At 45.5% G+C, this 14,611-nt stretch overlaps 2 protein-coding genes and 1 pseudogene across 2 annotated transcripts; 1 reads left to right on the top strand and 2 right to left on the bottom strand.

Moving 5' to 3' along the window:
* Positions 1-5,872: 5,872 nt before the first annotated feature.
* LOC125342883 lies at positions 5,873-6,654 on the bottom strand (annotated as a pseudogene).
* A 670-nt stretch (positions 6,655-7,324) lies between these two features.
* LOC125342808 (PRAME family member 8-like) lies at positions 7,325-8,800 on the bottom strand. Its single transcript, XM_048335115.1, has one exon. It carries the CDS (start codon positions 8,798-8,800, stop codon positions 7,325-7,327), a length of 1,476 nt encoding a protein of 491 aa, XP_048191072.1.
* Positions 8,801-12,513: 3,713 nt separating this feature from the next.
* Positions 12,514-13,638, top strand: LOC125342807 (PRAME family member 8-like). Its single transcript, XM_048335114.1, has one exon. The coding sequence runs from the start codon at positions 12,514-12,516 to the stop codon at positions 13,636-13,638; it is 1,125 nt and encodes a 374-aa protein (XP_048191071.1).
* Positions 13,639-14,611: the final 973 nt, after the last annotated feature.

Below are 14,611 nucleotides of genomic sequence, written 5' to 3'. Positions count from 1 at the left end.
ACAATTGGGTTTATGCTCCAAAAAGGGAACTGTTCCTGGCTTATGCCCAGGGTGTGTTCTATGCCATTCATGCCAACCAGCTCTGAGAACTTGTCGATACTTTGCCTGACCTTTTCACAAGTGTCTTTTGACAGAATAACATCTCTTGCTGAGATCACCAATGGGGAATTTGCCGTTCACAGTCGTCACCCTAACACAGGCCTGAACCCTGGAGGCACCAGCCTTGGAAACTTCTGGGTATGCCCAAAGACTCAGGGGGGGCTGGAGAAAACCATAGCGCTCTCTGGCCCTAGTGACCATACTCATGGTAATGATGGGGACTTTTTGCCAGCTACACCGGACTGCCAGGCTGACCAGGGGCCCTTGATTTACGTCGCCCCCTTGACAGCAGGAAGTAGCTACAGAAGACGAGACCTCCATCCATACTCCCTGCCTGGTGGCCGCCGGTGTCATAATTTAAAAAAAAAAAAAAAAACAAAAGGGGGAGGTATTCCCCAGGATTAATTAAGGATTCCCTAGGATTAATTAAGGATTAGTTATGCTTATGTTAATTATCCAGAAATTTTAAATCATCCCGAATCAGTGTGGGATGGAGTACAGTATATGTGTTTTTCCAGATTGGAAAATTAAACCCAGAGCACCCACTCTGGAGAAATGTTTTCTTGTTTTCTCCAGGAAAAGGAGGACCATGTTGGACTTCTGCTCTCCCATGAAAATATGGAAAGTAGGACTGCCTACGGTAGGAGGCAACCAAGCTTCCTTTCCTTGTCTGCTTTCTAGATTCCTTCTTGAGCATCTCATGGCTCATGGAAAGTAGGACTGCCTACGGTAGGAAGCAACCAAGCTTCCTTTCCTTGTTTGCTTTCTAGATTCCTTCTTGAGCATCTCATGGCTCAATGTTTTGCTGTGGCAATACTGCCTACAGCGTCACACAAAGAAACCAAAGGAATTTTGCACCGTGCTTCTCCTTTCCTCTCCCCCTGCTGCTAGACTTGGGGAGTCCCGTTGGAAAGAAAATAGAAGCTGAGGGTATTGACACTCAACCCCAATGTTTTATGATAGAAATGTTTAAAAGGGTAAATGCAAAGGTTTAACACCTTGGCTTCAATGTTTATATAAAAGAATGTTTTACTAATCACTTATGTTTGAGTTATCAGCTACTGTGAACTGCCGGGAATGCCAGAGTTTCAGCTTCTACCTCACCAACAAAAGAGGGCTGCTGTCTGCACCTTCCTGCACTTGGCAGAAACCAGCTGAGGATTCTGACTTCTGGACATAGCCAGATGGATGGACCCTTACCTACCCCTCACCCCAGTTTTGTGGAAGGGGCCCCACAGATCTTATGTCAGCATTTGCCTTATGCCCACACATGCCATGTGTTTACAGCATCCCCTGCTTATTGAAAAAAACAAAAAGGGGGAGATGTTGGGGATTATTATGGCCTGGGAAAGACTGCCCTTCCACCAGCCTTGGGACAATAGAAGCCCCTCCCACCTTTTGACCTCTACCCCTTGGGAGGTGAACACGTGCGTGCCACCATGATGGGGTTGTCCCGCCCACAAAGGGAAGTTTCGTGATGTCACTTGATGAACGTGACCCCTAGCCTATGACTGACCCTTTGGCCAGCCCCCTTTCCTTCCCGCCATTACTTCTATATAAGTGCCCTTCCATATTAAAGTCTTTGAGACGCATTCCACCACCGCAGCGTGTCCCTGATGCCTTCCTTTCGCCTCCGCCCTCGGTAACATGTGGGGGGAACTGGGGGGAGGGGAAGCTTCAGCAACCCGTCCTCTACTTAGCGTTTGCCCATGTGAGCACGCCTTTGGCCTTCCGCTGGCGGAGGGCCAGGCTGGGTGCTCTTTCATAGAGTTTGTGGTTACCATTCTCCCCGTGGGGGGAGAAAGGGGGTGTCCAGAACCCCAACACACTTGAGAAGCTGGGTTGTGTGAGTCACGCCATTAATCCCATCACAGTTTAGTTCCAACCACTGTTTGCATTAACCAAAAATACATCACTCAACCAAAGTATGCTGTGTTCATTTCAGTGTACATTTGTTCAGAGATGTTATTGTGCATGGTCTTCACGGGTGAGCCATTGGAACCTGGCTGTGTACAACTCTGGATGACATCTGCATCCCAACATCATGGAAATGTAAACAAAGCCACGTTTTATTCATGTCTTAATATACTTGCCTCAACAGATAAAAATAATCACAACTTGATTGAAGGCTATCAGTAGGTACAGAATAACTCTTTATTCTGTACAGTCCCAGTATAGGAAATAACTATACTGTGTATTCAAAGTGAATAAACAAACATTGCCTATACCCCCGAATATGACATGTGAGGACCAGGATTCCAAGGCAGCCCAGGCAGGAAAGTGTATGAGACTCGTATCTCTAGTGGGAGATCAGAACGGCCTGACCTCCAGCAGCTTTTCTCCTGAGTTCAGTCCTGCAGGAAGTCCCTCCATCTCTCTGGGCAGTGTGGCTGATGAGCAGAAAGAGTTATGTTGTTCTCATGGGATGTCTCTGGCACTTGATTTTGAAATTCTGACACCCTCCCCCACCGCCCCAGCTTTTCCTATTAGCATCCCTTTATAGATGTGGAAACTAAAGTTCAGAAAGCTTCATCATCCACAAAATGGGACATGAGGCTTCATACCACTTTCTTATTACTGTGTACAACAAACATAAGTTTAGCTCCTTCATCATGTTCACACAACATAATGTGCCACATTATCATATAGTTTTATACATTTTTCTATGGCATTGGTTTGTCTTTTTATCCTTTGTCTCTCCATTTTCGTATTCCCTTTCCCTTCCATAGTTCAGTTACGTGAATACATAATATTCACCGTACTAAAATCAGTTACCATGATAACAGCTGTAAAACCAGGTGAAATAAAGACAGAACCAAAAGGGACATAATTTCACATGGTATGTTGAAAATAACAACAATGATAAGCCACATTCTTTCTGTTTTTCGTTGCTCCTTTGGGTGAGAGCACTTTGAAATGGAATCATGGCCCAATCACTGGTATTCAGCTTTCTCAGTTCAAGGGTGGGCCTCTACCATATGACTCAGAAACTCCACTTCCAGGTTTCTGGGGTTTTGTATGGTTTACTGGAGATCAAAATCTCAGATGTTTTTGCTCAGGCTGGCCTTGAACTGTGATCCTCAGATCTCAGCCTCCCAAGTAGTTACAATTACAAGTGAGAAGAAGCAGCCTTGGTCTGAATGACAATTTTCTTTCTTTCTTTTCTATCTTTTTTGTTGGTGGTGGTGGTTCCCAGATTGTATTCAGAGCTAGAGCACTGTACCTAAGCTTTTTTGATCAAAGCTAGCCCTCTACCATATTATCCCACAGTTCCACATCTAGTTTTCTGTTGGTTCAGTTTAGATGAGAATCTCATAGACTTTCAAAACTCGGCTGATTTTGTTCTTTTTATTTTATTTGTACATAGCAGCTTTATTCATAATACAGAAAACTCCAAGGCAACCTAGATGTTGACTAATAGGAATAGCTAAACAAATATTGCATTTTCTTATAATAGAATTATATATCAGAAAGTACATAAATGAATCCAATTTTTGGAAAGCTAACATCTCAAAGCAACTGGAAAAATCGCAAAATGCAAACTATTTAGTCACAAATTTCACAACAAAGAAACACTCATTACACAAAACAAAATACCAACCGTTAAGTACTCATTTCTCAAGATACCTGACTGCCTTTTGAGAATATTTATTATTTAATAAAATAATTATGTGATCATTCTAAAGCTGACCACTCTAACCCAGGCTCTTTCTAATGGTTTATCCTATGGGAAAAATATAATACTTTTTAAGGTATGTGCTGACATGAACTCTGTAAAGAAAGAGATAGGCATTCCACTAAAACAATTTTTAAACCATCCCCACAAAAATGTAGGCCATGACTTACAGGCTCTAACAGTGTTAGGTAAGATTCCTTAACATACAGTAGCTATGTTTTATCTCTAACAGATAAAAAGTAATTTAGACCAACGATTCCATCCTGAGTGGCAGAAATAGTAAGACCTAAAAGTTCTAAATGATTATACTACAAAGTATAGTGTGAAAGTAACAATCCATGTTAGCAATGATAGTTTGTGCATATGATTGTAGCCTTTTAATAAACTATTTTTTATGTTCTGTTCATTATTTCATTTTTAATTTGTTTTTAATATTTATTTTCTTTTATTTTTGAGACAGAGTCTTGCTATTTAGCCCAGGTTGACCTTAAACTTACAATCCTCTTGCCTCAGCCTCACAAGTGTTGGAACACAACCAGGCCTGGCCATAAACTACTTTTTTCAACATATCCTTCTCATACTCATGGGATTAGATTACAAATAACATTCCAGTTTCTCTGTATTTTTGTTTAAGTTATTCGATCATTGGCGTTATGATATCCCTACTTTTTACTTTTAGAAGAATGTTATTTAGTTACTTAAGTTGTAATTATTTTTTCATTTCATTGACTAGATCAAAAAAATAATAATCTATAAAAGTAACTTTAAATCACCAGCTGGAAAGTTACAAGCAAACAAGTGTTTTCATGGTTTTCTATGCTTCTAAAAATAAGGAAAATAAACAGTGATTGTGAGTGGGATAATGTAGTACAATTTGTTGGCATGACTGTAACTGCCATCATTTAAAAAATTACTACTATGGGCTGGGAATGTAGCTTAGTGGTAGAGTGCTTGCATAGCATGCATGAAGCCCTGGGTTTGATTCCTCAGTACCACAAAAACAGAAAAAGCCAGAAGTGGCACTGTAGTAGAGCACTAGCCTTGAGCAAAAGTAGCTTAGAGAAAGTGCCCAGGCCCTCAGTTCAAGCCCCAAAGATGGCAAGGAAAAAAAAAAAAACGACTATTAGTGGTGAGAACTACATTGCCATGTAAAAAATTCATTTAACATTTATCAATATTTCACACATTGAACAAATACTAAAGGAGATGACTACTAGTGTTACAAGTAATGTCAAGAGAAGCCAAGAGCAAGTGGCTCACTCCTATAATCCTAGCTAGTCAGGATATTGAGATCTGAGATCTGAGGATGATGGCTCAAAGCCAGCCCGGGTAAAAAGTCCATGAGATTCTTATTTCCAATGAACCACCAAAGAACTAGAAGTGGAGCTGTGGCTCAAGTAGGAGAGTGTCAGCCTTTGGCAAGAAAACACTAGAAGCCAGCATCCACATCTTTACTTCAAGCCTCAGCTACTAGCACAGAAAACAAACAAAATCCAGAAGCACAAATCAGAATAGAAAGAAATATCAAGGAAAGAAGATGTACACATTTGCATGCATTTTCAAGCAACCTTTCAAAGATTCTATATAGAACAAAATGATAACTTTGAATCATAAGGGAGGGTAAAATTATTCAAGTTTTGTGAAGCCTTAATTCAATAAAGATGGAAGCAAGAAAGATGGAAGAGTAAATAATAATGGCAATATTTTTCTTGAAGAAATCATACATTCTCTTCACTATAAAACAAATGTTATTGGGTCAGGACTTTAATAACTTTGGTTATCAAGTTATTCACTATCCAAAAATATACTTTCCAATCATACCTTTAAGTGTAACCACAAACATATCCCAATTAAACGAAGTTTATCAACCCAAACACATTTTTCTCAGGAGTTTAGCCTCATGTAGAAGTCATAACTTAAAAAGCACAGTCAAACACTACATAATGATTCTACCACTGCATTTTTATATACCTCATGAGAAGCAAATGTATTTTATGGACAGCAGTCTCATCCCTGTCTCAGAGTACGTGTGTGTCTCTGTCTAAATGTGAAGCAGTAATCGGACAGACTCAAATAATTTAGGGTGCGTCTGCTTCATCAGGCTTTGATAAACACAGAGTTGTCTGGCGGTGGAGCGCCCTCTTCCTTCTCTGTTACAGTCTCCACTGTCCTGGAAGCGGACACAATCACCACGGTTTTATTTGCCGCTGCTGTCTTCTGTTTCTCAGCAATAGCGGTACACACTGCCACAATCTCATCACTCTCAAAGTCATAGTCAGGGATAGACTTAGGGGAGGAAGGTATCGCTCAAGATGGTGCTTCTTCACTCTTCTTAACCCTTTGTGCTACCTTCTGCTGCTCCTGGAGGGTTCTTGCCCAAGAAAGGTCCTCTTGCCATATTTCAGGGTTCATTGGATAGATGTGAAGGGCTATTTGAAACCTTCGAATTGCCAGTACTATCTCTCCTAACACAAGCTGAGCATGACCCAAAGTTTGCCAAGACTCCCATGAATGTGGGTTTTGCTGGACAGCCATTTCTGCTGCATGCACTGCTGGAAACATTTCATGAAGTGACATTAGGACCTGTGATTTCATCTCATAGAGGGTAGCATCATTTGGAGTTAACTGTAGTGCTTCATCCCACTTCTGAATTGCTTCCTGATATCTTTTACTTTCTGCCAAATTGGCTCCTTCCTCCTTCAGCTGTTTACTTTTCTCAGCACAGCCTTCCTGGAGAATTTCTTTCCTACGTTTAGTGGCATGAAGCCAGTTCCCTTCATCATTCTCAACCCCCTCCTTCTCGCCAGCAGCCTCAGCTGCTGGGATGTAGCCTTTGACACCTTCTCACCAATCTTCCTCTTCCACCCAAACGAAGCCATTCTGAGACTGCTCCGTGGTCCGGTGTTTACATTCCGCTTGACCTTTACCACCAGAAGAGGAAGTTGTGGATTCCCAGTCCGGCCTACTTCGTTGCATGCTTCTGTATCATGGCCATGGCGCCAAGATCTTCTCAGAAATAGGCAAGAACAACTGGAGAGCATCCACGGTAGTCCAGAGAGGCGGAAAGAGGAAAAACGATGAAGACTTTGGTGCACCGGAGTCTTCTCAAACTCAGCTGATTTTGAATCATGATCCTCACAACTTTAATTTGTTGAGTAGCTAAGTTTCTAGGCAGGAACATGACTTATGTTGTGCAGTTCTGAGAAAACACATCTTTCTATATATTTTTGTGCTCCTTTCTTTTTGAAATGAAGTGGTGGATGGAAACAATGAACTGTCGAACATCAATGGGCTGCTGCAGTACAAGGAGGTTTGATCAAAAACATTTGAAAAACCAAGATTGCGTTCTAGTTCTTTCCAGAGAGGATACATTCTAGACTTGTGATGGGGTCTGCACGGGATACCTCGACCCACAAAGGGCACAAAAGATCTTGGGGTTCCGGAGCTACAATTGAACTGGAAAGATCAGGCTCACAGGCCTTCTTTCTTACACACACGCACATGATCACATTCTAATGCTGAGAAGAAACGACAGAGAGAGAGGGCCAATTACCCAGCCAGAGCCTCATGGTTATGGAACTCCTCATCTCTGAGCACCCAGGAACCATCTGGCCCCAGGAAGTAGTATAGGAAATAGTTGCACAAATGACAGAAACCTGGACAGATCTGGATCTTATTAGGGGTTGTCACCACATCTCTCAAATCTTGGGCCAACCCAGCCAGAACCTGAAAAAACCTGTCAGGGTCCAAGTTCCCTGTGGCTACATAGCTCTCCACAGGGGGAGAATAGATGCTTTCATTCAAGTGGCCCAACCTAGCCATGAGAGCCAGGAGGCTCTGCAGGGTGTCCATGAAGACGTGGTTTCCATAGAAACTAAAGGAGCTCAGCTTGGAGCACTGGCTCAGGGCTGGTAGGATGGCTGAGACCTGAGCATCTGTGATTTCACATTTCTCCAGGGCCAGGATCTCCAGGGTGCTGGCCACTTGCTCCAACAGGGCTCTCAGGAGTTCGGGACTGAAGCTTTTCATAGACAAATTCCTCAGCCACAGGTGCTTGAGCTGCCTGGTGCAAGGACACCGGGACAGAAACCTCAGGTCAGCTTCCTGCAGGTTACACGAGCTCAGAAACAAGTCCTTCAAAGGCGGCAGGCTCCTGAAGATGGCGGGTAGCTTTCCACCAAGGAAGACAATTTCTTTCATACGCACCTCCTGGAGATGCTGCAGCTGCCCCAGATGTGCCCCCAGTTGGAAGGAGGAACACGAGAAATTTGGGGAGCTGGAAGTGTCGAGGTGGGCACACATATTACAGAAACTCAGGATGCGAAGTTTCTTCATCTGGCTCAGTAAAAAAGCAAAGGTTTTCTCGGTTTCTCCGAGACACAATTTACTCACCAGCAGTTCCAGTATTGAGTCTGGATTCACAACTTGCAGAGCCTTCTGGGTTTCAGAGCTGGAGTCAGACAGAATCTCCAGCACCCTGGGGCACAGACGGACTCGTTCTCTCCTCTCCCAGGCCCACTGGAGCAGGAAGGCTTGGAGATCATCCTTAGGGCTATGGGCGATGGTCAGGTCCATGGCGATCATCAAGGGTTGCTCTTCACCCATTCCTGTCCAGGGACTTGCTCTTAACTCACCTGGCGGGAACCCTGGATAGGAGATTTGTGCCATTGCAGGGTACCCCAGCGTCCAAATGCCTGGGTGCTCACCCAGCAGGTCAACGACTTGTAGTTTCCACCGATTTCGGCGCTCCTTGTTGCTAAGTAGCAAATCTAGCCCATCCAGGACAGCCTTGATGATTTCCAGGTCTGGTGGCTGTGCCAGGTCCCCCAGGGGGAGGCAGGGGAAGGGCCAGGCCTGCACCATGGCCTTTAACACCTCTTTGTGGCCCCCAATGTAGGCCTCCATAAACAGCGAAGGGAACAGCAGCATGGGCAGATCATCTAGGGCAGAGTTGGCCAGGGCCGGGTGGCTCAGCAGATTCTGCATGGCGAGATGCTCGAGCGAGGGTGGGGTCCTTCTGCTCATCTTGCTGGATGAGATATGGGTGCGCTGTGCAGGACTCTCTGAATCCTAACAAGGCTAGGCACTGACTGCAGTCTCAGGGACTCTGCTGCTGTTCTCTGATCCCTGGGCCCCTTTATACCCTTAAGCCCCGCCTTCAGGAGTGCACGTCAACCAATCAGACAGCAGCTTTGGGTGGCAATACTAAGTCACACCTACATGGGGCATCAACCTCTGCATTAGTTCAAACCCTGCTTCCCATACTAAGTGAAGGGGTTAAGGGCATGTTTCCCATCTGCTCTTTGAAATGTAAATTACACTGAAGCCAAAACAAGTCCTACCCTTCTTCTCTAACCCCTCCAGGCATGCGCATGCTACTCTTCTGTCCTGGGGCTGAGAATAATCCCAGCCCAGCCCCGGCCAAGCTCTATAGCATCCAGACACCTACTGGACATTCTATCTCTGTATTTTTTTCCCAACTGCCTTGTTTCTTAATTCCTTCATAACATCCTTCATTTGTTTCCTTCTTTCTTCCTTTTCTTTTCCTTTCTTCTTTCCTATGTTCTTTCATTCCTTCCTTCCTTTCCTTACTGCTTATTCCTTTGTTTTCCTTCCTTCTTCCCTACCTCTCTGCCACCTTCAAGCTTGCCTTCTTTCCTTCCTTACTTCACTCCTTCCCTTGCTTCTTTCTTTCTTTCCTCCCATTCTTCTTTCTCTCTTGTCAGCCTTCCTTCCTTTCTCCAATCCCTCCTTGCACTCTTCCTCCCTCCTTCTGTGCTTCCTCACATCCTCCTTTGTCTTTTTGTCCATCTCTTTGTTTCTTTTTCTTTCTCTCTGTCTCTTTTCTCTATTTCTTCCTTCGTCTGTTCCATCCCTTCCTCCCTGTGTGTATCCTGCCTTCTTTCTTTCCTTCCTGACCCCCGTCCCTCCTTCCTTCCTTCCTGTCTTTCTTCCCTTCTTTGGTACCTGGGTAAACATGAAGTAAGTATATTTATATGATATAAGAGGAACAAATGAAGTATTGCTAGCATTCTTGTGCCCTTTTCCTCAAATCTCAACCATGACTGCTTCAACTAAGTAGGGAACTCATCCCCAAATGTGTGGGAGATGAAGAATTAGTTCTCTTGCGCTCATGGGAGGTCCAGCCAATCAGAGAGAAGCTTCTGATGGGTTTTGTGAGCTACCCTTCCAGTACAACTAGAAAGGAATGTCACTTTCTGGTTCCTTCAAATCCTGCTTCCTGAACAAAAGTGAAAGGAGTAAGGGCGTGTTTCCCACCTGCTCTTTCAAATGTAAATTACACTGAATAACTGAAAAAACAGCTCCTACCCTTATTCTCTAACATCATAACCAAGGTCAAACATTAATACATCAAGAATTGGAGAAAATCTGGGGCGGGGAGCAGGAGCAATTTCAAAATCAAATGTTAGTGACATGTCATGAAAGTAACAGAACTCTTTCTGCTCATCAGCCATAGTGCCCAGAGGGTGGAGGGACTTCCTGCAGAACTGAATTCAGGAGAAAGGCTGCTGGAAGTCAGGCAGGTTCTTATCTCCCACTAGAGACACGAGTCTCATGGACTTTTCTGCCTGGGCTGCCTTTGAATCCCAGTCCTCACATCTCATTTTCTGGGGCATAGGCAATGTTCATTTAATCACTTTGAATACACAGTATAGTTATTTCCTATACTGGGACTGCACAGAATACAGAGTTATTCTCTATCTTCTGATAGCCTTCAGTAACTTGTGATTATTTCTTTTGTATTAGCACAACTATTATGTTAACAAGACATAAATAAAATGTGTCTTTCTTGACATTTCCATGATGTTGGGACACAGCTGTCATCCAGAGTCGTACACAGCCAGGAAAACAAAGGAAGAAGCAGTAAGGAAAGGAAGGAAGGAAGGAAAGAAGACAGGAAGGAAGAAAGAAAATGGAAAGAAAAGGAAGGAAGGAGGAAACAAATGAACCATGGAAAGAAGGAATGAAGAAACAAGACAGGAGGAAAAAGAAATACAAACAAGACAGAATGTCCAGTAGGATGTGTGGATGTTGTAGCACTGGGTTGGGGCGGGGATGGGATTCTTCTCAGCCCCAGGGCAGTAGAGTAGGTTAGGAATGTCTGGAGGGGTTAGAGAATAAGGTTAGGTGTTGTTTTTGCTTCTGTGTAATTTACAGTTCAAAGAGCAGGTGGGAAACACGCCCTGAATCCCTTCACTTTGTCCAGGAAGCAGGATTTGAACTAAGCAGAGAGTGACACCCCTTTCTAGCTGTACTAGAAGGGTGGCTCATGCATCCCCTCAGAAGCTGCTCTCTGATTGGCTGGACCTCCGTTGAGAGCAAGAGAACTAATTCGTCATCTCCCACAAATTTGGTGATGAGTTCCCTACATTGTTCACACAGTCATGGTGGAGACTTGAGGAAAATGGCACAAGAATGCTGGCAATACTTCATTTGCTCCCCTTATATTGTATAGATATATTTACTTCATGTCTACCCAGCTACCAAAGTAAAGAATGAAGACAGCGAGCAAGGAAAGAACGAAGGAGGAAGGGATGGATCAGAGGAAGGAAGAAATAGAGAAAAGAGAAAGAAAGAGAAAGAAACAAAGAGAGAGACAAAGGAGGATGAGGGAAGCAGGGAGGGAGGAAGAATGCAAGGAGGAAATGGAGAAAGGAAGGAAGGAAGGTAGACATGAAAGACGGACGAATGGCAGGAAAGAAAAGCAGGGAAAGGAGTAAAGGAAGGAAGGAAAGAAGGCAAGCTTGGAGGCTGGCAGACAGGTAGGGAACAAAGGGAAAAAACAAAGGAATAAGAAGTAAGGAAAGGAAGGAAGGAATGAAACAACACAGGAAAGACGAAAGGACACGGAGAGAAAAGGAAGGAGGAAACGATGAAAGAAAGGAATGAATAAACAAGGCAGGAGGAAAAAGCAATACAGAGACAGATTGTTCAGTAGGATGTGTGGATGCTCTAGAGCTGGGCTGGGGCTGGGCTGGGATTCTTCTCAGCCCCAGGGCAGTAGAGTAGCATGTGCATGTCGGGAAGGGTTAGAGAAGAAGGGTAGGAGCTGTTTTTGCTTCAGTGTAATTTACATTTCAAAGAGCAGGTGAGAAACACACCCTTAAACCCTTCACTTAGTATGGAAAGCAGGGTTTGAACTAATCCAGAGGTTGACGCCCTACGTAGGTGTGGCTTAGTATTCCCACCCAAAGCTGCTGTCTGATTGGCTGACGTGCACTCCTGAAGGCGGGGCTTAAGGGTATAAAGGAGCCCAGGGATCAGAGAACAGCAGCAGAGTTCCTGAGACTGCAGCCAGTGCCTGTCCCTGCTGGGATTCAGAGAGTCCTGCACAGCGCACCCCCATCTCATCCAGCAAGATGAGCAGAAGGACCCCACCTTCGCTCGAGCATCTCGCCATGCAGAATCTGCTGAGCCACCCGGCCCTGGCCAGCTCTGCCCTAGATGATCTGCCCATGCTGCTGTTCCCTTCGCTGTTTATGGAGGCCTACACTGGGGGCCACAGAGAGGTGCTGAAGGCCATGGTGCAGGCCTGGCCCTTCCCCTGCCTCCCCCTGGGGGACCTGGCACAATCACCAGACCTAGACACCTTCAAGGCTGTCCTGGATGGCCTCGATCTGCTTCTTGCCCAGAAGGAGCGCCCCACTCACTGGAAACTGCAATTGCTCGATCTGGGGAAAGAGCACCCAGAGATGTGGACAAGGGGGTACCTGGCCATGGCCCACATCTCCAGCCCAGGCTTCCTGACTGACAAGCAAACTGGCAGCCCATGTTTGGGACTGACTAATCAGCAGCCATTGCTCATCGCCATGGACCTGACCATTCAACAGGATGCCCAGGATGATCTCCAAGCCCTCCTGCTCCAGTGGGCCGGGGAGAAGAAAGGTCGAGTTCAGCTGTGCTCCAGGAAGCTGCAGATTCTGTCTGGCTCCGTCTCTGAAATGCAGAAGGCTCTGCGTGTGGTGAGGCTGGACTCCATCCAGGAGCTGCTGGCGAGTCAAATCTGGCGTCGAGAATCCATGGATTATTTCGATCCCTACCTGGGCCAGATGAAGAGCCTCCGCCTCCTCAACTTCTCTGACATGCGTGGCGATTCCCAAAGTTCCAGCCTCACAAATTGCTGGTACTGGAGCAAATTGGGGGTCCATATGGGACAGCTGCAGCAGCTGCGGGAGCTTCATGTACATGACGCCAGGTTCCTTCATGGACAGCTGCCTGCCCTCTTCAGGAGCCTGCGGCCTCTGCAGGCCTTGTCCCTGAGCTCCTGCGACCTGCAGGAAGCTGACCTGAGCTTTCTGTTCCACAGCACTTGCGCCAGGCAGCTCCAGCACCTGCGTCTGAGGAGTTTGCCGAGAGACTCCTTCAGTGCGGAGCCCCTGAGACTATGGCTGGAGCAAGTGTCTGGCACCCTGGAGTCCCTGGCCCTGGAGCACTGTTACATTACTGATAACCAGCTCTCTGCCATCCTCCCCTCCCTGGGCCAGTGCTCCCAGCTCAGCTCTTTCAGTTTCTATGGAAATACCATCTCCATGGCCGCCCTACTGAACCTCCTGAGCCTCACGGCCAAGCTGGGCCATTTGAAAAGGGGGCTCTATCCTGCCCCCCTGGAGAGCTACTGCCCTCAGAGGTGGTGGCATAGGACCATAGACGCTGAGAGATTTGCCCAGGTTCAGGCTGGTTTGGTGCAGACATTGAGAGACATGGGGACAACTCAGAAAGTCCAGATCTGTACCAACTTCTGTCACGTGGTTAACAAGTGCCAATTCTATAGTCTGGAGCCCAGTGGATCTTGGGTATTCAGAGAGGGGGTTCCTCCCGGCCTTTCTGATCTGCCTGTGTAGATGGGACCCTCTCTCCTGAAATAGCTTCTCAGCATCAGAAATGAAACCCCAGACAGAAGTGCCCTCTCCAGGGGACCTGAACTCCCAAGTTCAGTTGGCGTACAAGAGGCTGGTCACCTGGTGCTGTGCTTTCCAGTTCAAGCATGGCTGTAGAGCCCCAGGAGTTTCAGTGTTTTAGGGGGTAACATGTGTCCTGTGCACACCCCATCCAGAATTTGCAGTGAATTTACCTTGCAAAGAACTGGAACCTGGACTTGTTTATATCAATTCTTTAAGCCAACTGCTACATGGGGAAGAATGCTTTCTTACCTGTAACTTAGTGTGTCACTCAACCAAAACCAAAAAGTTTCTGAAGCATGAGCCAAGAGATAGCGTTTCTAGGGACCAAAGAATGAGAGTAGTTTTCATGGCTAGAATCCGAGGTACACTGAGAGTTTGTGACTTGAGGATCCCAGTTCTAAGCCTGCCTGAGCAGGGAATGCCTTGAGACTCTCATCTCCATTCAACCTCCAAAGAGCCAGTAGTGGAGATGTGGTTCACATCCAAGAGTGCTGGCTGGCATTGAGCCCAACAGCTCAGGCAAAGCCCAGTTGTGCCAGAACTGGCACAAACGAACACACAAATTAACCCATAACCAGGTTCAAAACTACCTAGACCATATTCTAGATTAAGGTAAGGAAGAAAGGAGAAATGAGGGAAGAGAAAAGGAGAAGAAACAGAAAATGAAGAGAGGAGAAAAGAACGAAAGAAAGGAAAAGGGAGGAAGTGATAGGGCTGACCTGAAAACTGGAGTAACTAAATATAAGTTTTAGTGTTAAAATTATAACAGCTTCTAAACAATGGTAATGACTCCATGATAGAGGGCTGCACCCCCACCCATGAGACTAGTTTCTTATAGTTTGACATTTAAAAACGTAGGGAGCACTTGTTCACCTCTGTACCTTGGTAGCAACCATGGTAACGAACAGTAAAA

The sequence above is a fragment of the Perognathus longimembris genome, chromosome 27, assembly GCF_023159225.1.
Source record: "Perognathus longimembris pacificus isolate PPM17 chromosome 27, ASM2315922v1, whole genome shotgun sequence".
NCBI lineage: Eukaryota > Metazoa > Chordata > Mammalia > Rodentia > Heteromyidae > Perognathus > Perognathus longimembris.
Note: the sequence above shows the minus strand (reverse complement) of the source record. Positions and strands in the feature narration are given on the sequence as shown.

Coding starts and splice junctions, on each gene's coding strand:
- LOC125342808 (XM_048335115.1), bottom strand. CDS start 8,800: ATGAGCAGAAGGACCCCACCCTCGCTCGAGCATCTCGCCATGCAGAAT.
- LOC125342807 (XM_048335114.1), top strand. CDS start 12,514: ATGGCCCACATCTCCAGCCCAGGCTTCCTGACTGACAAGCAAACTGGC.